The sequence below is a fragment of the Microcebus murinus genome, chromosome 3 (genome assembly GCF_040939455.1).
Source record: "Microcebus murinus isolate Inina chromosome 3, M.murinus_Inina_mat1.0, whole genome shotgun sequence".
Classification (NCBI taxonomy): Eukaryota; Metazoa; Chordata; class Mammalia; order Primates; family Cheirogaleidae; genus Microcebus; species Microcebus murinus.
Window position 1 is genome coordinate 76433417 of NC_134106.1, and position 27489 is coordinate 76460905.

The 27489-nt window shown below is 46.2% G+C and overlaps 1 protein-coding gene and 1 pseudogene across 1 annotated transcript; one reads left to right on the forward strand and one right to left on the reverse strand.

Moving 5' to 3' along the window:
- The first annotated feature begins 2403 nt into the window (after positions 1 to 2403).
- LOC105883608 (la-related protein 7 pseudogene) lies at positions 2404 to 6039 on the forward strand (annotated as a pseudogene).
- Positions 6040 to 16432: 10393 nt separating this feature from the next.
- Positions 16433 to 24370, reverse strand: NEURL3 (neuralized E3 ubiquitin protein ligase 3). Its single transcript, XM_012786858.2, has 4 exons — positions 24272 to 24370; positions 19489 to 19974; positions 18343 to 18441; positions 16433 to 17730 (listed from the first exon to the last, which is right to left on the reverse strand). The coding sequence occupies exons 1-4, from the start codon at positions 24297 to 24299 to the stop codon at positions 17564 to 17566; spliced, it is 780 nt and encodes a 259-aa protein (XP_012642312.1). The 5' UTR covers positions 24300 to 24370; the 3' UTR covers positions 16433 to 17563.
- Between the last annotated feature and the right edge of the window lie 3119 nt (positions 24371 to 27489).

The window sequence follows — 27489 nt, forward strand, 5'->3', positions numbered from 1 at the left end:
GGGCTAGAATGCCATGGAATCAGCCCAGCTCACAGCAACCTCAAACTCCTGGGCTCAAGTGATCCTCTTGCCTCAGCTTCCCAAGTAGCTGGGACATCAGGTGTACACCACCACACCCGGCTAATTTTTTCTATTTTAGTAGGGACAGGGTCTCGCTCTTGCTCAGGCTGATCTCAAACTCCTGAGCTAAGCGATTGTCCCACCTCAGCCTCCCACAGTGCTAGGATTGGAGGCATGAGCCACCGAGCCCGGCTGCAGTGTGCAAATCTTTCATCTCCTTAGTTAAATTTATTCCTAGTTATTTTTTTTAATGCTATTATAAATGGGATTGTTTTCTTGATTTCCTTTTCAGTCAGGTGGCTATTTGTGTATAAAAATGTTAGATTTTTGTATGGTGATTTTGTATCCTGCAACTTTAATGAACTCATTTATTAGTTCTAACAATTTTTTTTTGTGTGGAATCTGTGGGATTTTTTTACAGATAGGATTGTGTCATCTGCAAATAGAGATGATTTTACTCCTTTCTTTGGATGCCTTTTATTTCTTTTTCTTATCTGATCACTCCTGCCAGTACTTGCAGTACTGTGTTGAGTAGAAGTGCAAGAGTGGGCATGCTTGCCTTGTACTGGATCTTAATGGAAAATTTTGTATCCTTTCACTAACATTTAACCATCCGATCAATTTCTATTCCACTTGTATCTTATTACTATCTTAATTGCCATTTCTCAGACCCAGTGTAATTTATGCACATGTTTATTGGTCACGTGGATTGATTTCCCTACATGTGATCTTGGCCACTATCATTGGGAGCTGTTTGTGTTTTTCCCACTGATGGTAGGAGTGCTTTATGCGTTTTGACCTCATTCCATTCTCTGTTATATATGTTAAAAGTCTCTACTTCCCATCTATTATCTTGCTTTTTAGTTTTATTTATGGTATCTTTTGTCATACAGGAGACAATCTTTTTAAAAATTTGTATATAATCAAATTTATGGCTTTTAAAAAATATACACATCTTTATTTTTTAGCTGAATTGAGCTATGATTGAAAGATTAAAAATTATATATATTTAAAGTGTACAATGTGAAGTTTTGATATATGTATTTTTTGTGAAATAATTACCATAATCAAGCTAATTAACCTATCCATCACCTCACATAGTTGCCATTTTTTGGATGTGGTGAGAACACTTAAAATCTACTCTCCTAGGCCGGGCGCTGTGGCTCACGCCTGTAATCCTAGCTCTTGGGAGGCCGAGGCGGGCGGATTGCTCAAGGTCAGGAGTTCAAAACCAGCCTGAGCAAGAGTGAGACCCCGTCTCTACTATAAATACAAAGAAATTAATTGGCCAACTGATATATATATAAAAAATTAGCCGGGCATGGTGGCGCATGCCTGTAGTCCCAGCTACCCGGGAGGCTGAGGCAGAAGGATCACTCGAGCCCAGGAGTTTGAGGTTGCTGTGAGCTAGGCTGACGCCACGGCACTCACTCTAGCCTGGGCAACAAAGTGAGACTCTGTCTCAAAAAAAAAAAAAAAAAAAAAAAAAATCTACTCTCCTAGCAAATTTCAAATATACAATACATTATTATTAACTATAGTCACCATGCTGTGCATTAGGTCTCTTGAACTTACTCATCTTGAAAGTGAAAGTTTGTAATTTTTGACTAACATCTTCCTATTTCCCCCAGCCCCTAGTCCCTGGCAACCACTCTTTTACTCTCTGTTTCTATTTTATTTTTATTATTTTATTTTATTTTTTTGAGACAGAGTCTGGCTTTGTTGCCCGGGCTAGAGTGCCATGGCGTCAGCCTAGCTCACAGCAACCTCAAACTCCTGGGCTCAAGCAATCCTCCTGCCTCAGCCTCCCTAGTAGCTAGGACTATAGGCATGCACCACCATGCCCGGCTAATTTTTTCTATATATATATTTAGTTGTCCAGATAATTTGTTTCTATTTTTATTAGAGACGGGGTCTTGCACTTGCTCAGGCTGGTCTTGAACTCCTGAGCTCAAGCAATCCTCCCGCCTCGACCTCCTAGAGTGATAGGATTACAGGCATGAGCCACTGTGCCCGGCCTGGCCCTTCTATGAGTGCAAGTTTTTTTAGATCTCACATATAAGTAAGATCATATAGTGTTTATCTTTCTGTGTCTGGCTTATTTCACCAGGTTTTATCCATTTTGTTGTAAATGGCAGGATTTCCTTTCTTTTTAGGGCTAAAAAGTATATATATATACATATGTGTGTGTGTGTGTGTGTGTGTGTGTGTGTGTATGTATTAATATCACACTTTCTGTCATTCATTCTATGATGTGGAAGTAAACATGACTATAAGGATCAGAAGACTGGAAGGGCTGGAAGATACAGTACCAGACCCTGTGTTTGGGGAATCAAATGGAGAATGGAAACTGAAAGTGGAAGTCAAGAAAGGCAATGGAAGGCCAGGCGAGGTGGCTCATGCCTGTAATCCTAGCTCTCTGGGAGGCCAAGGCAGGAGGAGTGCTCGAGGTCAAGAGTTTGAAACCAGCCTGAGCAAGAGTGAGAACCCGTCTCTACTATAAATAGAAATTAATTGGACAACTAATATATATAGAAAAATAATTAGCCGGGCATGGTGGCGCATGCCTGTAGTCCCAGCTACTCGGGAGGCTGAGGCAGAAGGATCACTCAAGCCCAGGAGTTTGAGGTTGCTGTGAGCTAGGCTGACGCTATGGCACTCACTCTAGCCTGGGCAACAAAGCAAGACTCTATCTCAAAAAAAAAAAAAAAAAAGAAAGGCAATGGAAGAAGAAAGCACGGAAAAGAAAAAGGAAGTAGAAGAAAAGAAATGATCTCTAGTGGAATGGGTGCTGTGAATGTTGCTAAGCAAGTAGACTTCTGGTTTGAGGGTGCAAATCTTCACAAGGATAGATTCTTCGAGAGCAGATAGAAAAATCTAGAGGTGGATACGTTGACATATCACTTCTCATGCCTTTTAACAAAATTAAAAAATTGACTACTGATGGGAAGTTAATAGCCAGAGCTTTGAAAAGGTCAGCTGTTGCACAGCTGGATTTAGAAGCAGAATAAAAGCCTCTGGGTGAAAGATCAAAGCACGAGTTATGAGGGAACAGTGTATGTGGAGGTTCTTCCCAAAAATGTTAACCACAGCTGGATTGCAAGCGTATTTGGGACATGTAGCAATGTGGTTTATATAAGCATACGACATTATAAGTCTACTAGAGCTCCAAAGGGATTTGCCTTTGTGAGATTTGAAACAAACAAACAAAAAACAAGCAGCAAAAGCTGCTGAGTTTCTTAAAACCTCACCAGAAGAAGCACCAAGAAAACCTGGCATATTTCCTAAGTCCATAAAAAAAAAATAAGCTCATTTCATCCTTAAGAGTGGCTGAAGAAAAGAAAAAGAAAAAAAAGAAAGGCCCAATGAAGAAGGAAGGCAGAGTCCAAGCAAGAGTTAAGTATGGACACAAGCAATGTGAGTGTAAAATGAAAAGATCAAGAATCACTTCTGGCTGGGCGCGGTGGCTCACGCCTGTAATCCTAGCACTCTGGGAGGCCGAGGTGGGCGGATTGCTCAAGGTCAGGAGTTCAAAACCAGCCTGAGCAAGAGTGAGACCCCATCTCTACTATAAATAGAAATAAATTAATTGGCCAACTAATATATATAGAAAAAATTAGCCGGGCATGGTGGCACATGCCTGTAGTCCCAGCTACTTGGGAGGCTGAGGCAGCAGGATTGCTTGAGCCCAGGAGTTTGAGGTTGCTGTGAGCTAGGCTGACGCCACAGCACTCACTCTAGCCTGGGCAACAAAGCGAGACTCTGTCTCAAAAAAAAAAAAAAAAAAAAGAATCACTTCTGAGGGCTCTGAAATAGAAACTACTGAACCCCAAAAGCAACCCTCAAAGAAAAAGAAAATAATGAGAAAGAGTTGAAGTATTAGCTTACCTGAAGTCAGAACAGGGAAGAGGAAGAGAAGTAGCTTTGAAGCTACTCCCAGATCAAAAGTAAAGAAAATGGCTCAGAAATACACTGTTAAAAAGGAAACCTCATAAATTTCCAAAGAAAACAGAGATTTAGAAGTCTCTACTGAAGACAAAAAGGATACTGGAGATGTAAAAGATGGTTCTCTCTTAGAAACAAAAAGGAAACATTAGAAAAAAACATGAAGAGTTAAAATGGGAGAAGAGGTTATAGCATTAACAGTATAACCAAAGAGTGAATGGATGGATTTGAAAAAAAGAGTATTTAGCACTACAAAAAGCTAGCATGGCGTCTTTGAGAAAAAAAAAAAAAAAATATATATATATACATATATATATATATATATATATATATATATATCGCACTTTCTTTATCCATTTATCTGTCAATGAACACTTAAGTTGTTTCCATATCTTGACAATTGTTAATAATCCAACAATGAACTTGATAATGCAGATATCTCTTCAAGATCCTGTTTTTTTTTCCTTTGGATATATACCCAGAAGTGAGACTGCTGGATCATATGATAGATATATTTTTAATTTTTTGAGGAACTTCCATATTATTTTTCATAATGACTGTACCAATCTGTAGTCCCACCAACAGTGTGAGAGTTCCTTTTTCTCTACATCCTCACAAACACTTGCTATCTTTTAACATTTTTTCTTTTTATTTTTCATTACTCACCACTATACTAATGAGGGTAACCTTTGACTTTTTTTTTTTTGAGACAGAGTCTCACTAATTAACCTATCCATCACCTCACATAGTTGTCATTTTTTTGGATGTGGTGAGAACACTTAAAATCTACTCTCCTAGCAAATTTCAAGTATACAATACATTATTATTAACTATAGTCACCATGCTGTGCATTAGGTCTCTTGATACTCATCTTGAAAGTGAAAGTTTGTAATTTTTGACTAACATCTTCCTATTTCCCCCAGCCCCTAGTCCCTGGCAACCACTCTTTTACTCTCTGTTTCTATTTTATTTTTATTATTTTATTATTTTATTTTTTTGAGACAGAGTCTGGCTTTGTTGCCCGGGCTAGAGTGCCATGGCGTCAGCCTAGCTCACAGCAACCTCAAACTCCTGGGCTCAAGCAATCCTCCTGCCTCAGCCTCCTGAGTAGCTGGGACTACAGGCATGCACCACCATGCCCAGCTAATTTTTTCTATATATTTTTAGTTTGCCAATTAATTTGTTTCTATTTTTAGTAGAGACGCGGTCTTGCTCTTGCTCAGGCTGGTTTCTAACTCCTGACCTTAGGCAATCCACCTGCCTCCACCTCCCAGAGTGCTAGGATTACAGGCGTGAGTCACTGCACCTGGCCTCTTTTGACTTTTTGATGATAGACATCCTAATAGGTGTGAGGTGATATCTCATTATGGTTTTTACTAATGTTTGTATTTTCCTGATAATTAATAATGTTGAGCACCTTTTAATGTACCTGTTGGCCAATTTTATGTCTTCTTTGGAGAAATGTCTATTGAAATCCTTTGCCCATTTTTAAATCAGGTGGTTTTTCTGCTATTAAATTATATGAGTCCCTTACACATTTTGAATATAAACTCCTTATCAGACATACAGCTTGCAAGCATTTTCTCCCATTTGCAGGTTGCCTTTTCATTTTGTTGATTGTTTCCTTTGCTGTGCAGAAGCTTTGTAGTTTGATGTAGTCCCACTTGTCTAGTTTTGCTTTTGTTGCCTGTGCTTTTGATGTCACATCCAAAAAAACCATTGCTGAGACCATTGTCAAGGAGGTTTCCTCCTTTGTTTTCTTCTAGGAGTTTTATGGTTTCAGGTCTTACAGTTAAGTCTAATCCATTTTGAGTTGTTTTTTGTGTATGATGTAAGATAGAGGTCTAATTTCATTTATTTTGCATATGGACATCCAATTTTCCCCACACCATTTATTGAAGACAATATTCTTTCCCTATTGTGTATTATTGGTGCCTTGTTGAAGATAAATTGAATGTGAATGTATGGGTTTATTTCTAGGCTCTCTATTCTGTTCCATTGGTCTATTTGTCTGATTTTATGCCAGTACCGTAGTGTTTTGAATACTATAGCTTTGTAATATAATTTAAAATTAGAAAATGTAATGCCTCCAGCTTTGTTTTTCTTGCTCAAGATTACTTTGACTATTTGAGGTCTTTTGTGGTTCCATATGAATTTTAGGATTATTTTTTCTATTTCTATGAAAACTGTCATTGAAATTTTGATATGGACTGCATTGAATATGTAGATTGCTTTGAGTTGTATGAACATCTTGACAATATTAATTTTTCTGATCCAAAAACACTGAATATCTTTCCATTTGTTTGTGTCTTTTTCAGTTTCTCTTTGTCAATGTTTTATAGTTTTCAGTGTACAGATCTTTCACTTCCTGGGTAAAATTTATTCCTAAGTATTTTATTCTTTTTTAATACTTTCTTTCTTTTTTTTTTTTTTTTTGAGACAGAGCCTCACTCTGTTGCCCGGGCTAGAGTGCATGGTATCAGCCTAGCTCACAGCAACCTCCAACTCCTGGGCTCAAGTGATCCTCCTGCCTCAGCCTCCCAAGTAGCTGGGACTACAGGCATGTGCCACCATGCCCAGCTAAGTTTTTCTATATATTTTTAGTTGTCCGGCTAATTTCTTTCTATTTTTAGTAGAGACAGGGTCTCGCTCTTGCTCAGGCTGGTTTCGAACTCCTGACCTCGACCTCGACCTCCACCTCCACCTCCACCTCGGCCTCCCAGAGTGCTAGGATTACAGGCGTGAACCACCGCATCTGGCCAGTATTTTATTCCTTTTGATATTATTATAAATGGGATTATTTCTTTAATTTCTTTTGCAGATAGTTCATTGTTAGTGCATAGAAACACAACTGATTTTTGTATGTTGATTTTTTTTATTCTGCAACTTTACTAAATTTGTTTATTAGTTCTAACAGGTTTTTGGTGGCATCTTTAAAGTTTTCTATATATAAGATCAAGTCATCTGCAAACAGAGACAACTTTACTTCCTCCTTTTTGATTAGGATGACTTCTATTTCTTTTTCTTGCCTAATTTCTCCAGCTAGGACTTCCAGTATGATGTTGAAGAGAAGTGGTGAGAGTGGACATCTTGTTTTGTTTTTGATCTTAGAGGAAAAGCTTTCAGTTTTCACCATTGAGCATGATGTTAGGCCAAGGCTTGTTTATATGGCTGTCTTAGTCTATTTTGTGTTTCCAAAATGGCATACCTGTGGCCAGGTAATTTATAAAGAGAAAAGGTTTATTTGACTTACAACTCTGTTAGCATCTGGTGAGGGCCTCAGGCTGCTGGCACTCATGGCAGGAGGCCAAGTGGAGGAGGCATGGATAGAGATCACAGGCAAATGAGGAAGCAAGAGAGTGAGGGAGGAGGCGCCAGGCTGTTTTTGACAACCAGCTCTTGTGGAAGTAATAGAGTAAGAACTCACTCACCCCTGCCCCCCAGGGAGGGCATTAATCTATTCAGAATTGATCTGTCCTCATGACCCAAACACCTCCCATTAAGCCTGACCTCCAACATTGGGAATCACATTTCAACATGAGATTTGGTGGGGACAAATAAACCATATCCAAACTATAGCAAGGGCCTTTATTATGTTGAAGTACATTCCTTCCATGTCTAATTTGTTGAGTTTTTATCATGAAACAGTGTTGCATTTTGTAAAATGCTTTTTCTGCTTCATTGAGATGATCATATAATTTTTTTTTTTTTTTTTTTTTTTTTTTTTATTTATTTATTTTTTTTTTTTTTAATTTTTTTTTTTTTTTTTTTGAGACAGAGTCTCACTTTGTTGTCCAGGCTAGAGTGAGTGCCGTGGCGTCAGCCTAGCTCACAGCAACCTCAAACTCCTGGGCTGGAGTGATCCTTCTGCCTCAGCCTCCCGAGTAGCTGGGACTACAGGCATGCGCCACTATGCCCGGCTAATTTTTTTTTTTTTTATATATATATCAGTTGGCCAATTAATTTCTTTCTGTTTATAGTAGAGACGGGGTCTCGCTCTTGCTCAGGCTGGTTTCGAACTCCTGACCTTGAGCAATCCGCCCGCCTCGGCCTCCCAAGAGCTAGGATTACAGGCGTGAGCCACAGCGCCCGGCCGATCATATAATTTTTAATCCTTCATTCTGTTAATGTGGTTTATCACATTTATTGATTTGCATATGTCAAACCATCCTTGCATCCCAGGGATAAATCCCACTTGATTATAATGAATAATTCTTTTAATGTGCTGTTGAATTTGGTTGGCTAGTATTTTGTTGAAGATTTTTACGTGTATATTCATCAGGAATATTGGTCTTTAATTTTCTTTTCTTGTAGTGTCGTCTGGCTTTGGTATCAGAGCGATGCTGGTCTTGAAAAATGAGTTTGGAAGTATTCCCGTTTCTTTAATTTTGGGGATAATAAGAAGGATTGGTATTAATTTTCCTCTTAATGTTTGGTAGAATTCACCAGAGACAAACTATCTAGTCTCGGGATTTTCTTTTTGGGGGAGATTTTTGATTACTGATTCAATTTCCTTACTCATCATTAGTCTGTTCAGATTTTGTATTTCTTTTATTTTTTTTTTTTGAGACAGAGTCTCGCTTTGTTGCCCAGGCTAGAGTGAGTGCTGTGGCGTCAGCCTAGCTCACAGCAACCTCAAACTCCTGGGCTCAAGTGATCCTGCTGCCTCAGCCTCCCGAGTAGCTGGGACTACAGGCATGTGCCACCATGCCTGGCTAATTTTTTTTTCTATGTATATTAGTTGGCCAATTAATTTCTTTCTATTTATAGTAGAGACGGGTCTCGCTCTTGCTCAGGCTGGTTTCGAACTCCTGACCTCGAGCAATCCGCCTGCCTCGGCCTCCCAGAGTGCTATGATTACAGGTGTGAGCCACCACACCCGGCCAGATTTTGTATTTCTTTATGATTCCATCTTGGTAGGCTGTAATATGTCTAGGAATTTTTACATTCCTTCTAAGTTATCCTATTTGCTGGTATTTAATTGTTCACAGTAATCTCAAGATCCTTTGTATTTCGGTGCTATCAATTGAAATGTTTCCTCCATTTCTGATTATATTAATTTGAGTCTTTTTTTTCTCATGCTAGCCAAAAGTTTGTCAATTTTATCTTTTCAAAAAACAATTCTTATTTTTGTTGATCTTTTCTATTGTTTTTTCTATTCTCTATTTCACATATTCCTGCTCTGATCTTTTTTATTTTCTTCCTTATGCTACTTTTGGGCTTATTGTTCTTTTTCTAGTTCCTTGAGGTTTAAACTTAGGTTGACATCTTTCTTTTTTCTTTGTGTGGGTGTTTATCACCATAAGCTTCCCTCTTAGAAATGCTTTTTAGTGCATTTTCTTTCTTTTTTTTTTTTCAGAGACAGACTCTTGCTCTGTTGCCTGGGCTAGAGTGCAGTGGCATCATCTTAGCTCACTGCAAACTCAAACTCCTGAGCTCAAGTGATCATCCTGCCTCAGCCTCCCAAGTAGCTGGGACTACAGGCATGTGCCAACGCCTGGCTAATTTTTTTCCATATATATTTTTAGTTGGCCAATTAATTTATTTCTATTTACAGTAGAGACGGGGTCTCGCTCTTGCTCAGGCTGGTTTCGAATTCCTGACCTTGAGCAATCCACCCGCCTCGGCCTCCCAGAGTGCTAGGATTACAGGCGTGAGCCACCGTGCTCGGCCGTGAAATAGCTTTTATTTTTGATTCTTTGTATATGATCTTTTATATCTCTCTGAAAGTTTGTAAGATCTTTTCTTTGTCCTCAGTTTTCTGAAATTTCCTAAATATGCATTCAATGGGCCCTTTCACACTGGAAACACACAATCTTTGGTTTTGGTAGGACCTTCTTCCCGTTGCTTTCTCTCTTTCTAAAACTTCTACTATATGGATGTTGGAGCTCCTAGACAGGCTCTATTTTTTTCTTTATCTTTCGTTCCTAGTTTCCTTTTTAAAGTTTTGTTATTTTTTTCATTATACTCCCTGGAAGTTTTCTTCAAATTTATCTTCCAACCATTCTATTGAGTTTATTTTTGTTAGCATGTCTTGAATTACAACAGCTCATTTGTGTTCTTTTAAATTTTCTCTTGTTTTCTGATGTAGTATCTGCTTGTATTCCCTGAGGATATTAAGGCAGATTTTTTTTTTAATTCTTTCATTTTCCAGTGCTTGTTTTCTCCAAATTACTATTTTTTGTTTGTGTCTGGAAATTCTTGAATATCCATTCAAAATTAAGACTAGAGCACTGATAAGCTGCCTCCATGCTCTAAGTCTGCAGTCCCCAACTCCCAAGCTTCAGACTGGTACTGGTTCCTGGCCTGTTAGAAACCGGGCCACGTAGCAGCAGGTGAGCAGCGGGCAAGCAAGTGAAGCTTCACCTGTGTTTACAGCCGCTCCCCATTGCTCACGTCCCTGCATAAACTCTGCCTGCTGTCAGATTAGCAGCAGCATTAGCTTCTCATAGGAGCGAGAACCCTATTGTAAACTGCTCATGCGAGGGATCTAGGTTGCATGCTCCTTATGAGACTCTACTGTCCGATGATCTGAGGTGGAGCTGAGGTGGTGGTGCTAGCGCTGGGAAGTGGCTATGAATACAGATTATCATTAGCAGAGAGGTTTGACTGCACAGCAAATGTAATGCTCTTGAATCATCCTGAAACCACCCCCCACCCACCTCCACCCCCGGGGCCATGGAAAAACTGTCTTCCATGAAACCAGTCTCTGATGCCAAGAAGGTTGGGGACTGCTGCTCTAAGCCACAGATGAAGCATGTCAGTTGATTCTAAGGAGATCAGTCTGGGTCATCTCATTGGGAGATGCCCTGATGTCAGGAATTTTGGATCTTTCTTCTTGGACTGGTCAGATACTCCAGAAAAGTCTCTCTCAGTCTTTTGCTAGGAGATTATAATTGCAGCCAGACTTCTGAGTCCTGAAAGGGGTGAAGGAGAGATGACTGGGCCTCCACTTTCAGCTCATAAATATCCATTTAATGCCCTTATTTTCTATAGGTTCCCTCTGCCCTCTACTGTGCCTGGAATCTTACAACCCAAAGACCTTCTGTTTTACCCTCCCTGGAAAACAAACCTCTACTCTTCCAACAAGGTAGGAAAAGGAACAGCTTCCCAGCTGCAGAGAATAGAGGAGGAGCTCTGGGGCCTAAATATTTCTTAAATACACTTCAACAAATTCTCCTGTTTTCAGCCCAACCTTCACTCCTACTTTTAGAGATACCTGGTGTTCCAATTTCTGGAGGTTCTGGGGGGAAACTAGGTTGTTCCTTAGCTTTCCTCACTGCTGCTTTTAGCAAAAATCAGTGTTTATGAGACTAAGTCAGACCAGCTGATTTCCAGCTTTTCAAATTCTTTTGTATTTGCATCCTTTCATTTTCTTTCCCTTTGTGGGGTTTTGCTTTTAAAAAAGAAATCCTCTTGCTGTCATTTTCGTTGGTTTTCAAGGAGGAGCAAAAATAAATGTGTATGTTCAATCTACCATCTTTATCTAGAAGATAAAACAAATTGCAAAGTCATTAATCCATCTGGGATTTATTGTTGTGATTGGTATAACTTCAAAATGGGCCGGGCGTGGTGGCTCACGCCTGTAATCCTAGCACTCTGGGAGGCTGAGGCAGGTGAATCATTTGATCTCAGGCGTTCAAGACCAGCCTGAGCAAGAGTGAGACCTGTCTCTACCAAAAATCAGATGGAATAGTATTTAAGGAAAAAAGCATTATAGGGGATAAAGAGGTTATTCATACTGATAGGTAGAACAAACTGCTGAGAAGATAATAATATAGTTTCAAATGTTTATTCTCTCAACAACATAGCTTCATAGCTGAGCATGCTGGCAAGGTGGGAGGATTGCTTGAACCCAGGGAGTTCGAGCCTGCAGCGTGTGATGATCATGCCTGTGGATAGCTGCTGCACTCCAGCCTGGGCAACATATCGAGACCCTCATCTCTAAAAGATACATAAATATTAATAGATCGATAAATAAAATTGGAAACAATATAGCTTCATAATAAAAATCAAAAACTAATATTATAGAAATATAAGACAATTTTTTTAAGACAGAGTCTCACTATGTTGCCCAGGCTAGAGTGCCGTGGCGTCAGCCTAGCTCACAGCAAACCTCAAACTCCTGGGCTCAAGCAATCCTTCTGCCTCAGCCTCCTGAGTAGCTGGGACTATAGGTATGTGCCACCATGCCCGGCTAATTTTTTCTATTTTTAGTAGAGATGGGGTCTTGCTCTTGCTCAGGCTGGTCTCGAACTCCTGAGCTCAAATGATCCGCCTGCCTCAGTCTCCCAGAGTGCTAGAATTACAGACATGAGCCACCGCGCCCGGCCTCCATCTGATGTTAATCCAGCTATCCCTGATCACTAGACCTGACCAAGCAGTCTAATCCAGCTTTTATGATGAGGAAGAATAATAACTTGGATCTAGTTTAAGGTAACTTTTACTTTGGTTTTCTATCAAAAGAGTAAATAACTAGATCAAAGAATTGCAGAAGATGCAGATGCAGGGGGTAGAGGTGCCTCTTGGTTGTTCCCTTATTTCTCCTGGGATATGCCCAAAGTTTGATGGTCTTGCCTGCGTGCATGGAGTAACATATCTGAGGTATAGAACTGTGATCTCACTTTAACACCAGAAACAATGACTGCTACTATACACAGCAAAAATTCAACCCATAAGGGGGAATAGCTTGTTGGGCTGATACCTGGATTCTGAGTCAGAACAGGGCAATCTCCTAGCTGCCCTTATGCTGCAAGACCCAGGCATTTTTCATTTATGTTCTCTGGCAGGATTTTCAGGGATTGTCAGAATCTGTTTGCATACTGTTAGCATTTGCTTGATCTTTTTCTTTATTTTTAGTCTTTTTGGATTTTGTTTTATGTGCATTTCTTATAAATAGGATTGAACTGGATTGTACTTCTTGGTTTTATTTATTTACTTATTTTTTTTTACTCAAACTGAAAATCCCTGTCAATCAATAGGTGAATTTAACTCATTTATATTTATTATGAGGAATTCTGTGTTTGGACTTACTCCCATTTACATTATTTTTTATCCTTTTGTCCTTTTAGATTACTGGAATTAAAGTTCTATTATTTTTCATGTGGTTTAGAATACATATATTCTATTTTTAGTGCTTTACATTTTGTTTTTATGTTCTTCAAGATACAAATTAAACATACATTTTTTTCATTTATATTCTTAAAAAAAACTCTTCCTAATGAGAAAAGAACTATAACATGCTTTTTGTTCCCTTTACTCCACCCATGTTAATGTAACCTGTGGTTTTCATCTCAAATTATTATAGAATTTTTTATAATTAACATTTATTTAGATTCAAATTTCTTGCTTTTATTGCTCATGATCATATTCATTTTTCTTGTTTTTTTCTTTTTTATGAGGTGATTCCTCTAATAAGTCTTTCATAAAGTATCTATTAATGGTAAACTTTGAGTTTTTGTTTTGTTTTGTTTTGTTTTTGAGGCAGAGTCTCACTCTATTGCCCCGGCTAGAGTGCCATGGCATCAGCCTAGCTCACAGCAACCTCAAACTCCTGGGCTCAAGCAATCCTTCTGCCTCAGCCTCCTGAGTAGCTGGGACTATAGGCATGCGCCACCATGCCCGGCTAATATATATATATATATTTTTTTATTTTTATTTTTTTTTAGTTGTCCAGCTAATTTCTTCCTATATTTTCAGTAGAGATTTCATCTTGCTCTTGCTCAGGCTGGTCTCGAACTCCTGAGCTCAGACGATCCTCCCATCTCTAGGATTACATATGTGAGCTACTGAGCCCGGCCAACTTTGAGTCTTTTCATATCTGAAAATTTCTAAATTTTGGTGTCACATTTGAATGAATGGCTACCTATAGAATTTTAGATTTCAAAATAATTTCCTCATCACAGTGGAGACTTAAGAGCTGTACATATTACTATATGTAAATATAATTCTATCAAAGAATATCCGTTTGAACTTTGAAAATATTTTTCCATTGTCTCTTAGCACCCAGTATCATTAAGGAAGAGCCTGCTGATAAAGTGATTCTAATTCTTTTGTGTGTGATCTGTTTTGGTTTTTGTTTTCTTTTTCTTCTTCTTAGGTTTTCTCTTTATCCCTGGTGCTCTGAAATTTCACCAGTATGTGCCAAAATGAGGTAATTTTCCCTCACATTTTCTGCTTGATGACTGGTAGGTCTTTTCTCCTCTCTTCTCTTCTCTTCTCTTCTCTTCTCTTCTCTTCTCTTCTCTTCTCTTCTCTTCTCTTCTCTTCTCTTCTCTTCTCTTCTCTTCTCTTCTCTTCTCTTCTTTCCTCTTCTTTTCTTTGAGACAGAGTCTCGCTTTGTTGCCCTGGCTAGAGTGAGTGCTGTGGCATCAGCCTAGCTCACAGCAACCTCAAACTCCTGGGCTCAAGCAATCCTGCTGCCTCAGCCTCCCGAGTAACTGGGACTACAGGCATGTGCCACCATGCCTGGCTTATTTTTTCTCGATATATTAGTTTGCCAATTAATTATGGTAGAGACAGGGTCTCGCTCTTGCTCAGGCTGGTTTCGAACTCCTGACCTTGAGCAATCCGCCCGCCTCTGCCTCCCAGAGTGCTAGGATTACAGGTGTGAGCCACCTTGCCTGGCCTGGTAGGCTTTTTCAATCTGCAGAACTATGTCTTTCTTCAATTCTGGGAATTTTTTCTTTAGTTTTTTCCTTGAGTATTCTCTTTTCTCCATTTAATCTATTTTCTGGACTTTTCAATGCAATATTCTTTTGCATCTAATTATAGTTATCTTAAAGCCCAAGTCTATGTGTATTCCTACTTTTTTAGATATAAACTCCTTTCATTGAATTATCAGTCTTTTCCCCTATGATATTTGCATTTTGCAAATATTTGGCTTTTCTTGGCTAAACTCTTGTGAGTTTACCTTTGGACCTGAGATTCATTGTTAAGTTGAATGACCTGCTTGCAAGAAAGGGCAGAACATGCAACCATACTGTGTAAAGTGGAGTGAATGAGGAAGAGAGGGCACTGTTTGCCAGGATGCGCTAATAGCCTTCTGGATACAGAAGCTTCCTGCTTCCTTAGGGAGCTGTCTCTGGAACTTTGCATTCACCTCTCACTGCTCCTGCCCTTGGGCAGACACCTCTGTGGCTCACTGGCCTGAGGCAAACACTCCTGGCTGTCCTTTCTGCAATGCCCCAACCAGTCATGGCCAGTCAACCATGGACCTCCTGCTCCCACTTCACAAGTTCTGGGTCCAAAGCATCCCTAGAGCTGCTCCCACCTTTTGTAGCAGTCTTCTCCTCTGGTAATTTGGCCCATGGTTTCTGTATTCAATCTGATCCCATCTGCTTTCTCTATATCATTTTCTAGGTAACAGATAAATCTGTTTAGATCATTCTAAGAAATATAAATTGAGACTTGGAATAAAAGGAAACAACTATATGTGTGCAGTCTGCTGTCTTGAACTGGAAGCTGACAAACTCTTTGTATAGACTATTTTAACACCACACTGACCTATAATTATTTATTCCCCAGTGTTGCTCCCAAAGATACAGATACACCTGTGCTCATGCTAGGTTGCCTTTTAACTCCTGGTGCTTCATTGTTCTTGGAACTAACTTGATGAGTGGATGAAGAAATGATTATATCAGTTGATTATAATGAGGATTCTAATTCTTTTTTTTTTTTTTTCTTTGAGACAGTCTCACTCTGTTGCCCAGGCCAGAGTGCTGTGGCGTCAGCCTAGTTCACAGCAACCTCAAACTCCTGGGCTCAAGCAATCCTCCTGCCTCAGCCTCCCGAGTAGCTGGAACTACAGGCATGTGCCACCATGCCTGGCTAATTTTTTTCTATATATTTTTAGTTGGCTAATTAATTTCTTTCTATTTTTAGAGCACAGGACTCTACTTTTCCCCCCCAAGTGGACCCAAGAGCAATAAGTAAGAGTATATGGTAATAAGTGAAAAATCTGCATCCCTGCTGTAAACTACGTACAACCTGCGTGCCCCGGACTGTGAGAATTCCTGGGAAGTCACGGGGGACTCAGACACCCCATGCACAAAACATGGCCTGGGTTGGGCTGCCAGACACAACACAGGAACACACTTATTTTTTGTTATTTTTTTTAATTTCAGCATATTATGGGGGTAAACAGACATATTCCATGGGGCACGTTTATAATAAAAAACAGATGTTAAAAATGTGTGTCTTCTTCTTTCTGAAACTCAAATGTAACTGGGTATCTTGATGTTTATTTGCCCTCTCTGGCACCTCTCAGCACGGTGTCATAGAAAGAAAATAGTTGAGAGCAAAGGTCATGGACCGCAGGGATGCTCCCTCACCTGGGGATCTTCCCAGTGCTGACGGCCAACAAACTTGGCCATCAAGAGACCGGGTCTCGCTCTTGCTCAGGCTGGTTTTGAACTCCTGACCTTGAGCGATCCTCCTGCGTCAGCCTCCCAGAGTGCTAGGATTATAGGCGTGAGCCACCTCACCCGGCCAGGATTCTAATTCTTACCACATCATTTACAAGATCATTCCTCCTACCTGCCCCTCAGTTTTCCTATCCATAAAATTGGACAAAGGTTAGAGATCATTCCTTTCATTTCAATCTGAAGGAATCCCAGTAGTAGTTCTTATAGTGCAGGTATTCTAGCAATATATTCTCCTTTTTTGTTTATCTGGAAATGTCTTCATTTCTTCTTCACTTTTGAAGGACGGTTTTGCTGGTATAGAATTTTTGGTGGGCAGCCTTTTTCCTTCAATATATCACTGGAGAGTGTGTCTGGGGAGGACAGAATGGCATGCCTGTCCCCAAATGCCCCATCATCCTGACCAGTCCACAGTTCTGCTCACTCCCACTGACTGCCACAGAGGGGACATAGTCTACACCGGTTACTAGTATTGCAAAAGGAAAAGTGGTGGGGGACATAGTCATTTTTAAATCATTCGTGAAAGACAAACTTTATTTTGCTAATCTCAGAAACTGGCAAGGAAATAACCATAATGACAACAGTGCGTTTTCCTGTGTTAAATCATCTTCAGCTGCATGATCTCATTGGGACCTCACAGCTGCCCTGAATGGTAGGCAGGGCAGGTCACTACAGATCCACTTTACGGGGGACTTGTTGGAGGTGACCCGGCTTCCACACGGGACTGATTCTCCTAGATACCTCTCAGCTTCTGCTCCAGGCTCTTCAATGCCCCAGGTGCGCAGGGCTCCCGCCAGGCACAGGCAAACACTTTAACTTCCCCAGCTATAAAATGAGGGATCAAGCAACCCTCCCCCTGAACAAAGCACTGCATCGAGACAGTTCTGGCGTGGGCAGGAAAAGGAGCTTCTCCTTGTTGACTGGCCAAGCCCCTGTTGGGAAAGGGTGGGGGGAAGCAGCCACCACCCCTTGTGTTCCTCTCTCTGCTGCTGACAGTTCTCCAGACAGAGGGGGCTCTGAGGGGGCGCTGCACCTCCTCGCTCTGCACCGGGCTCAGATTTAGGCCCAACCTGCCAGCCACACCACGAAGCCTTCTCCTCTCCTGAGCCTACACCAGTCCCCAGAGGAGGAGGGACTCAGGCCGGGACTACCGCCTCAATCTGCCAGCGACACACGGGGCACTTGGCTGTGTCCCTGAAGACCCGCCAGGAACAGGAGCTGCAGAAGTGCGTGTGGCCACAGGGGACAAGGCAGGTGTTGGCGGCGTGGTAGAAGCAGATGGCACACTCCTCTCCCGAGGTGGCTAGGAAGGGGGACAACATAGGTCAGGGCACGTGGGGGCAAGGGGCGGGCAGCCTACTCATGCTATAGCCACAGGACAGAGAACTATGCAGTAAGGTTTTGAAGACTATGACCTCATGAGAAAAGGCTTACAAAGTGATCAAGTGAAAAAACACTGGGAAGAAAAGCATAATGTACATACGTACATATCAAATTCCAATTTGGAGAAAATGAAAACAAAGTACAAACAATTCCATATATATATATATATATATATATATATATGACTAAAAAGCATAGGGAGTAAATCCACCCAAGAGGTAATGGGTGATCTTTTAAAATTTTCTTCTTTATCCTTTAATGTTTATTTTGACTTTGCAAAGTCTTTACAATGAGTGTGGATTGCTTTTTTAAAGCAAGAACAAAATAACATCATCTGCTCATAAATGTGCTCTTGTAACATATAGTTGGCCAATGTTCTAGAAGGCAGAGATGTTAAATTGCTTTTAGGTTTCCAGGAGGCAGAGCCAAATCGTTTGGTCCAAAGCCCCTGGGAGACTTGGCTGAGCAACCAGGGCTTGGCCCATCCCTACCCCACTCCCGGGGGCCTCTGGTGCTCAGGGAAGCCACTCACCTTCAGGCTTAGGCACAGCCTTGTCACCTTCCGGCTCAGCCACAGCCTCGTCGCTGAGGACCGACCAAGAGGTTGTGGGATACAGGCTGGCTGTGGGATCTAAGGCAGAAAGGGAAACTCAGGGCTGGAGAAAGCAAACCCAGGTGCCCCATCCCGCCAGGCCCTGCAGCAAAGGCCCCTCTCCTTCCTTTTCTGGGTTACAGTGTTGGGGCTCCTGGCTGATTATAAGACCCTGGAGTGGGCCACCCTTTCCCCAGCTTAGCCTAGCCCAGCGAACTCCTGGCATGTAGATCCTTCCTCCTAAGCCGCTCTTCCTCCAGGCCTGTCCTTTTTGCTCTGCTGCCCTGCCTGAGTGCAGACTCTCAGCGTGACCTGTGTTTCCAGGCCCGGACGTGCATCTGTGTGTCCCAGGAGGCGGGGAGAACACAGGCACTGGGGCCTACTCCAGACCTGTCAAATCGGGTGCTCCAAGGCCTGAGGCTCCACAAGCTGTGGCAAAAGATTTTAAAAGCCAGTTCAGTGGAGCAGGAATGGACCACCAGTATTTTTTTTTTTTGAGACGGGGTCTCCCTCTGCTGCCCAGGCTGGAGTGCAGTGGCACAATCATAGCTCACTGCAGCTTCGAACTTTCGATCTCAAGTGATCCTCCCACCTCGGCCTCCTGATAGCTGAGGGTATTACTGCCTGTCCGTGCTCCCCTGAAATCCACAGTCCTCTGGAGTAGCTAGAGGGGTGGTTCAAGTTTCTTTTCCCCTGCTGGCAGAATCCCTGCACCTCTAGCCCTAGCACTTAACGTGCACTTTGCTTGCCGCCTTTGTCGCTAGTGAACTCCTACTTAGACTGCAACCGCCCCAATGTTTTGTCCTTTGTGAAACGTAATCAGCCCTGTAACATATGTTTGGAGTGCTGGTCATATCTTATTCTTTAGGGACAAGGCTGCCCTTCCTATGACTGGGGTCTTGTCTATCTGGTGTCTGTCGGCAGTGCCCATCTTCACACCTGACACTGGGCTAGGGCTGATGGAATAACTGAATATGAACGAATGAACTGTTCTTCCCTTGGCTCCGGATGGGCGTGGGGCACCACCCGAGTCATCATCTCCGCCCACTTCTCAGGGCTGTGCCTGGGTCCCCGCGGTTGTCTCACCCAGAAGCTCGATGGCCTTGGTGGTCCCGTACACGTCCATCACCGCCCAGAGCGGGGCGCCCATGAGCACGCCCTTGCGCAGTAGGATCGGGCGGCCTGCGTTGATCTTGGCGAAGAGCCAGCCCCTTTGGTTCACCCAGAAGCGGACCACATTCCCCTCGAGCACGCAGCGGTCTGGCAGCATGGCCGCCCACGTCGGGCTCCGCTCCTCCAGGTCCGGGCACACGAAGGGCGGCAGGCTGGACGCGGACACGCGCGCGGGGTCCAGGCGCGTGAAGCCCACGCGGAGGCCACCACGCCAGCCGCCCTCCTGGCGCAGCACGCGCAGGGCCACGCGCTCGCCCGGCAGCACCGGCCGCTGGCTGAACACGATGCCGTCGTGGAACGTGGCGCGCCTGTGCGCGGTGCAGCCGCGGGTGTCCAGATGCACCTGCGCGCCCTTGGCCTCCGTGTGGAAGCGAAGCGCCTCTCCCGGGGACTTGGCGTCTGCAGGATGAGGGGGCAGGAGTCGAGAGTGTCACTGTGGGCTGGGCCTGGACCCACCAGCACCCAAGAGCCTCCAGCCCCTGGGGCCACCTTGACACACCCCCAAGCCCTGGAGTCACTTCAACACCCCATCCCCCAGCAGCACTACTACGGGGCCACCTTGACCTTCCCCCAGAGAACCATTTCCACCTCTCCAACCTCCCTGGGATCCCTTCAACTCCACCACCACCACCCTCCCCAGAACCCCAGAGACCTGCTTAGAGCCAGGTGGGGAGCCCACTTTGCCTGTCCCAAGTCTGAGTTCACATCATGAACCTCCGCAAGCCGCAGATCCCCTCCCTCAGTCATGCTGTGACTAGGAAAGAACTGATGCCTGTTGGTGATTTGTCCATGATCAATCAATCCTGGTTATGGGTGTTATTGTTACGTACAAAGAGCAGGTTTGATGTGGAAACAACCCAAGTGTCCATCAATACATGAGAGGGTTAATAAAATGTGGTATATGTGTACCATGGAGTACTATTCAGCCATAAAAAATGGTGATCTAGTATCTTTTGTAACAACTTGGAAGGAACTGAAGACCATTCTTCTAAGTGAAGTATCACAAGAATGGAAAAATAAAACCACATGTACTCAATACTAAATGGGAACTAATCGATCAACACCATGTGCACATATGGAAGTAAAACTCAACCGAAATCAAGCAGGTGTGAGAGAGGAGGAGGGGATGGGGCTTCACACCTAACAGGTACAATGCACACTGTCTGGGTGAAGGGCACCCTTATAACTTTGACTCAAACACTGTACAAAAGCAGGGTGGGGATGCAGGCTGGAGAGTGGGGACCAGGTCAGCCCCTCAGAATCCTGGGCTGGCTCTGAAACCAGGGGACTCCCTGCATGACTGCACTCTGCAGCCAGGAGGCAAAGCTCTTTGCAGGGCAGTCCTTCCTCTCAGCCACCCCCCACCTGGAGGAAGCCGGGGGAGTTTCCTGCCCCAGGACTGTGACTGCTCTTAGCCAGCCCTGAAGCCTAATCTCCTGCCAGCCCCCTGCCCTTCTCCTCCTGGCCTTGCTCTTTCTGGCTTGGGGGAGGGAGGCTGGCTGACTTCTTGCTGTTAAAAACAAAACCAGGTGAATTCAATCAAGCTTGACCCAGACCCCAGCCTAGAGGAGCAAGACCCCTCCCCTCCCAGGGTCACTTTCCCCTGCAACCTCTGACCACGCACAGGCCTGCAAACTCCTGGCAGGGACCAGGAAAGGGAGACTTAATCTGTTAGGCACAAGAAACACCCTTGAGGTCACAGTGAATCTGTCCCTGACCTCCACATACCAAAGGTAAGCCAAGCCAACCTGAAATGTCCTTACTTGGGACGTTAGGGACAAACACTCACCCTGACTTTGGGACTTTCCAAAGGGGCCCTCACAGTGCCCTGCCTATCTCAGGAACACCCCTGGCCATACCAGCACCTTCCTGGAATGCCCGCATCTCTCCCTCCTGCCCCGACAGGTCTGCCCAGACTCCCTGTCCTTCAAGCCTGTCCCTAAGGAAGAGGAAGGCCCTGAGTCAGCACAAATGGAGACCTGAAGCCAGATTGGGGGGCCCTGACATCGAACCTGTCCTTGTGGCCATTGCTGAGGCCACTTTGTGGAGGGCAGGAGGGGCACAGTGATCGGCCATGTCTGACACCTAGATTCTAGTCCTGCCCTGCTGCTGACCCAGGCAGGTCACTGTCCCCCAGGGACCAGTCTCACCCACAAACGAAAGTGACGTGCCGCCCAGCCAAGGCCTGAAGTCTCGGGGCACCTGCCTGGGGATGCTGTTCACTGCCCACCTGGCAAGGTAGGGGGCGGGGGGGGGGGCACTAGGTGAAACCAGCCAAAACCATGGAGGGTGGAAGCCACCCCCCTGGCTGGGTCACTTTCCATCCCTGAACTGGGACCTCGAGAGAAGCTCTGGAGTGGGGCCTGCAAAGGTACCCTGGCAATGGTCCTGGTTGAGGGGCAGTGTGGGAGATGGTGGCCAGCATCCGAGCCCTGTCCACATGCCGCCACACCCAGTCCTGCTGCCACCCAAGAGGCAGATGGTGGGCAAGCAGCCGGCCCTGGCCCCACGGCAACCAGGGGCAGAACCACAGTCAAACAGGAGTCGCTCCAGCTCCACCCAGTGCAGCCCCCACAGGGAAAGAAGGAACTTTGGCCCTGGCAGTGACACAGAGCCCCTCCACTTCCTGTGCCCCTGGTCCAGGGACCAAGCTCAGGGGTTAGGGGAACTGGAGACCCATCATGCTCAGCACCTTGGGCCTGGACAGTAACTAGCAGAGATGAGCCTGTCCTGGCTGTGGCTGGAGTTTCCACCTCATCTCCTGGGCAGGTGCCAAGGACAGAGGCTGACCCCCTGCAGGGGCGGGAGGGGACGTGAGCTCACTGTCCCATGTACTTCCTTGGGGCAGTGGGGACCTGGCTGGCTGGGAGGCAGTCCAGGGAGGAGGAGGAACTCCCGGGGAGTGGCCTCGGTGGCTACATGAGTCCCTCAGCAGGGCAGGGAGGGCCTAGGGAGCCCAGGAGAAGTAGGCCTTGCCCTGGATGGGAACCTGACAGTCTGCAAAGCTCACCCATAAGGAGCCTTCCCAGCAGCGTGGGAGCTATGCTGTCACATCACCACAGTTAGAGGAGGGGGCCGAAGGGACATAGCCAGATGCACAGGTCACCATGTGGCCAGGGCACTTGAGTACCCTCCTCTCTGCTGCACAACCAGGCTCTGCTCCCTACCTCGGGCAACCTCTCAGGACCTGCCTGAGTGTGGCCCTTGCAAGGCACCTCTGGCTGGGGAACAAAAGGCCCCTGGGGCTCAGTGTCCCCACATGCACTCTCCGGCGTGGCCGTTCACTGCACAGCCAAGACTGCGTGGGGCTGCAACTCCCCCAGCCCCACCCGCTCGGCAAGGGCCTGCAGGCTGCATCCACCTACTTTGCCCAGGGCTCTGCCACCTGAGTTTGGAGCCAGGTCTCAGCGGCACAAAAGGCGTGACCAGCCACCTCTACTCTGCCTGCCTTCTCCCACACGGACTGCAGGGTTCCTCCCACCCTTTGGCCGGCACCACCCAGGCCACCCACTCCCAGGATGGGGTATGTGGGAGGTGGGCACAAGCCAAGTGTGGCTCTCTGAGCAGGCCTGTCCCCAGCAGCTGGACAGGCATAGGGTTCAGAGCACCCAGGTGCCTGAGCACTGTCACCCTCTTTTTGTTGGCCCCATTTTCAGGCATGATCCTGAGGCTCAGAGAAGTGGAGTGATGGAGTGACAGAGGGAGGTGTCCATAGAGGACAATCTCCAATTACACTGCCTGCCCCCACCTTCCCCTGCTGCCGTGGGGTGGGACCAAGTGCTGGACAAGGACCCACCCTAGCTGCCAGGAAGTCCAGGGAACACAAGTCAGGGCCTTAGATGTCTCCACCTGTGGGCAGGTAGAGTCAAATTACAGACTCTCTGGGCTCTTGGAATTTGAGTGATGCAGGGTCAGCTCCCAGCTCAGCGCCACCACTCTGGGTCTTCATCCTCTTCATCACCACCCCTCCAGCTGCATGCAGCCTGTTGGGATGCCAGGCGCTAATAAGCACATGCAGCCTCCTTCACTCCTCCCGCCACCCTCCCGAGGAAGCACTCAGAGCTTGCGAAAGCTGTGCAAGTCCACGTTCCTGCAGCCAGAAGTGGGAGATCCCAAGCCCAGCTCCCAGCCCTCACACTCCCACGCTGCCTCCTTTATGGCATGTCATTGCCCTGCCTGGAATCCAAACAGTGGCTACAGCAACAGTGGTGCTGGGTGCAGCCTGAGGCTCGTGTGTGAGCCTTGGGTGCCCACCAGGGGGACAGGAGCCCTGAGCCCCAGCTCCCTTGCCTGGGAGGGCAGATCCAGAGATGTGCAGTCCCAGTCTCCGGTGGTAGAAGACCAGGTCCTCCCTCTGCACCCACACACAGCCCTGCCACTAAGGGATGACAGTGGCCTCGAGTGAGGCTTGCAGATAACCTGCGTGCTTATTACCCTTTGGATCTGTGTGTTCTAGCAGCCTGGTAAGCCTGTCCCCAGCCTGCAGATGAGGAAACTGAAGCCCAGAGACAAAGTGACTTGCCCAAGATCCCACAGCTGGACTTGGCAGAACTGGGAACCCACCATGCCCCCTTAACTTTACACTGACCACACCTATACCCTCTGGAACTTCTACCCCAGCAATGATAGAACCCCCTCCACTTTCTGCACCCCTGGTCCAGGGACCAAGCTCAGGAGCTGTAGGAGGTCTACTTACTGGCCTCGAAGCTGAGCTGGGCACCCATCAGCCTGGGGTCCTTGGGCACAGGTTCCCAGGTCTGGAAGGAACTGTCTAGAGTAGGCCAGTGGACAGTTTCCAAAGACTCGGCAGGTCCTCTTTTTATGGGCCGGAGGGATCACATTACAGGGTTGATGATTAATTAGATTTTGCTGTCATGCATTACCATATCCAGGGAATTTCCTGATGATTTCCTGGTAAGTTCTCCTGGCTTGTAGATGGCTGGCCTCAGAAAAGGAAGCAGAGAGTGGGGACCTGGCCCCGGTAGGTCTTCCAGCAGCCTTCTCTCTTACTTTCAACCAGTCTCAACCTGGCTGTGCATTATAATTGCCCAAGGCACGTTAATAAGTACCTATGGCCAGCCCTGCCCCTAAAGGCTCTGGTCCATTGGCCAGGGGTGAGGCCCGGGCATCAGGAGTTTTAAAAAGCATCTTGCATGATTCTAAGGTGGAGATTCATTGCTACAGAGCCCAGCACACAGAAGGCGCTCAATCAGTGTTGCTGAAGCGGATTGAATTGAATCAGCTCCATCCCAGGACCTGTGAATTTACACCTACCCTTGGTCTCCAGCAGACATGAGGGGGTTAAGCAGACAGAAGGGGAGAGGAGTGGATCATTCTCCCAGCCTTGCTGGAGCTAGAATTCCACTTTTCGGAAGCCACCACAAAATGCACATAGCCCCACAGGAGGTCACACCAAAGGCCTGGCTCCCAATGTGTTAGCTCTGGCAAAGAAGTCAGAGATGTTCTACCCCTGTGACTTCTATTAGGGAAACTGAGGCTCAAGGAGGGAAGAGGCTTGCTCTAACCTAGTGATTCTCACCTTGCCAAGTGCATACGAATCTCCTGGAGATCTATTAAAATGCAGAGTGATCAGAAAGTCAGGGGCCCTGCCTGGGATTTTGCTTTTCTAACCAGGTGGCTCTGGGGCCCTTACTCTGGATGGCAAGGCCCTAGGTTGGTTTAGAAGCTTGTGACTACCCTGGCCCTGACCCTCAACCTCCAGGCTAGGCCCTTCCCAAGACCCCAGATCAAGGCCACAATCAGTAACTACTTTGGACTCGGCTAAGGGATGGGTGGCCCTGTGCATGTTCATGGGAACAGGGAATGGGGGTGCATTGCCTGGGCTGCGGAGGTTGGCTGGGATAGGAGAGCAGGGGATGTTTGGAGACCCAGGTTGTCCCCCTGTGTTACCTTGGGCAGCTCTCTTGCCCCCCCACCCATGGGCCTTGGTATCCCCATGTGTAAAACAGGAAGCCAGGATAAGGGGGTCTTGTGCCTCCCTTGCAGCCCTGACATGCTGTGATTTTGGTCTTAGTGAGGGTGTAAGGGTGACAACAGCTTTGCCCCGGTTGACTTCCAGAGACATTGCTGCAACCCTGGCCCTCCTCTCCCATGCCACACCCCTGCCATGCTCCCTCAGTTTCTCCGATGGAAGCAAAGGCCCAGTCTTCCAAAAGCCAAAGGCAAACAGGTGAGGAGTCAATGCCAGTCACAACGAGCCAAAGGTTGATGGTTCTTGCTGGCCCAGCCCTGTGGTTTATGGTTCTGGCTGGGCCAGCCTGGGAGATGCAGGCTGGACACCCCCTTGTTCCCCCTCTGGCAGGCTCAGGGCACCCGCTTGTCCCCCCTCTGGCAGGCTCAGGGCACCCGCTTGTCCCCCCTCTGGCAGGCTCAGGGCACCCGCTTGTCCTCCCTCTGGCAGGCTCAGGGCACCCGCTTGTCCTCCCTCTGGCAGCCCCACCCATCTCTGGGCAGTGCTGGGGCCCAGAGATCCCTCCTTCTCCCTCTTCCCCTTCCCCAGCTCTGGGCTGCCCTGGGTGGTTACCTCGAGGGCTGGAGTCAAGAGCACCTTGTTGATAAACCACATTCCCAGGAAAGAGATATGTATGGCATCTTATCAGAGAAATCAGGGCTAGAGCCTCAACCTGCCCGGAAGATTACTGGCCAAGTTGTGGAGGTCAGGCTGCCCAAGCCAGCTGGCGGGGGTGGGGTGGTCCCATCTGCAGGACTTTGGGTGGTGGGGAGGGGACATTCTGAGGAACTGAAGCTCGCCTTAGGCCTGGCATCTAGGGGACAGGAATGCCCAGGCAGGTCCCCCACCCCATACTCCCATGTTTATTTAACGCTGACAGAGTTCAGGACACACTGCCCCAAAGTATGGCACCTTGGCATCTGAGAAAACAGCAGAAGCAGAAAAGCCACTCCCACCTTCCCTTTGCCCTTCTCCCCTGACTGAGGACATAAGCCCCTCATTAACACCCTGTCTCTCAAGACACAGGGACAGAGAGAAGGATCAGAACACAGAGGCCTGGCTGAGCCCCCCAGTTCACTACCCTAGCCCCTATCCCATGTGCCCAGTTGTGCTGCTACACCACTGTCTACTCTCCATCAAACCAAAGCCCCAAATACACAGATTTCCCTATTTCTTGCATCTTTATTTCTGTGTCACGTAAAACTTACATTAAATAAATTGGTTTGCTTTTCTCTTGTTGATCTGTCTTTTGTTATATAGGGAAGCCATGACCCTCGTGATGGGTGAGAAAAGATAGTATTTCTTCTCCCCTAAAAAACACTACTGCTCCAAGTCCAGTATTTACTTGATAATCCTCATGGCAACTCCTCAGAAAGGTTCTATTTATTGTAATCATTCCCATTTTACAGATGGAGAAACTGAGGCACAAAAAGGTTAAGCAACTTTTTCACCGTCACAAGGCAGGAAGTGACAGAGCCAAGCTTTGTGGCAGGACGGCCAGGGCCTTAACCACCATGCTGGGTCCCTCCACGGCTCCCCACTCAGGCGCTTGGCCCCTCGGAAGCGTTTGTTAACAGCGAATGTCTTCCCCACTGGAGCAGGCTGACAAACAGTAGCAGCTTCACAGACAGTTGCTAACTAACTGGCTGGCTGAGTGCGAGGGGGAGGCTGTCCTACGATAGAGACCCCACCCTTCCTTCCCCTCCAGTGCCATCAGCAAGGCAAGGCTGTAGCCGTCCAAGCTTGCTGCAAGAAGGGAGGGACTGGCCCCCGGAGGGGAGGGCGGCCTCCCAACTAGGCGGCGATTTGGGCGGCCCCTGTTGGCGGCAGTCGGTACTGCAGGAGCCCCTTGGAAGTTTCAAAGCCAAGGAGGAGTGCCTGCAGCGGGAGGCAGGTGGGGGCTGAGGCTTCTGAGACCTCTGCACCGCCTCCCCTCACCCCGC

Excerpts from the sequence above, each read along its gene's own strand:
- NEURL3 (XM_012786858.2), bottom strand. The coding sequence starts at position 24,299 with ATGGGTGCCCAGCTCAGCTTCGAGGCCA. Across the intron at positions 19,975-24,271 it reads CCAGCTCAGCTTCGAGGCCA|ACGCCAAGTCCCCGGGAGAG; the intron begins GTAAGTAGACCT and ends CTCATCCTGCAG. Across the intron at positions 17,731-18,342 it reads GGCTGTGCCTAAGCCTGAAG|CCACCTCGGGAGAGGAGTGT; the intron begins GTGAGTGGCTTC and ends CCCCCTTCCTAG.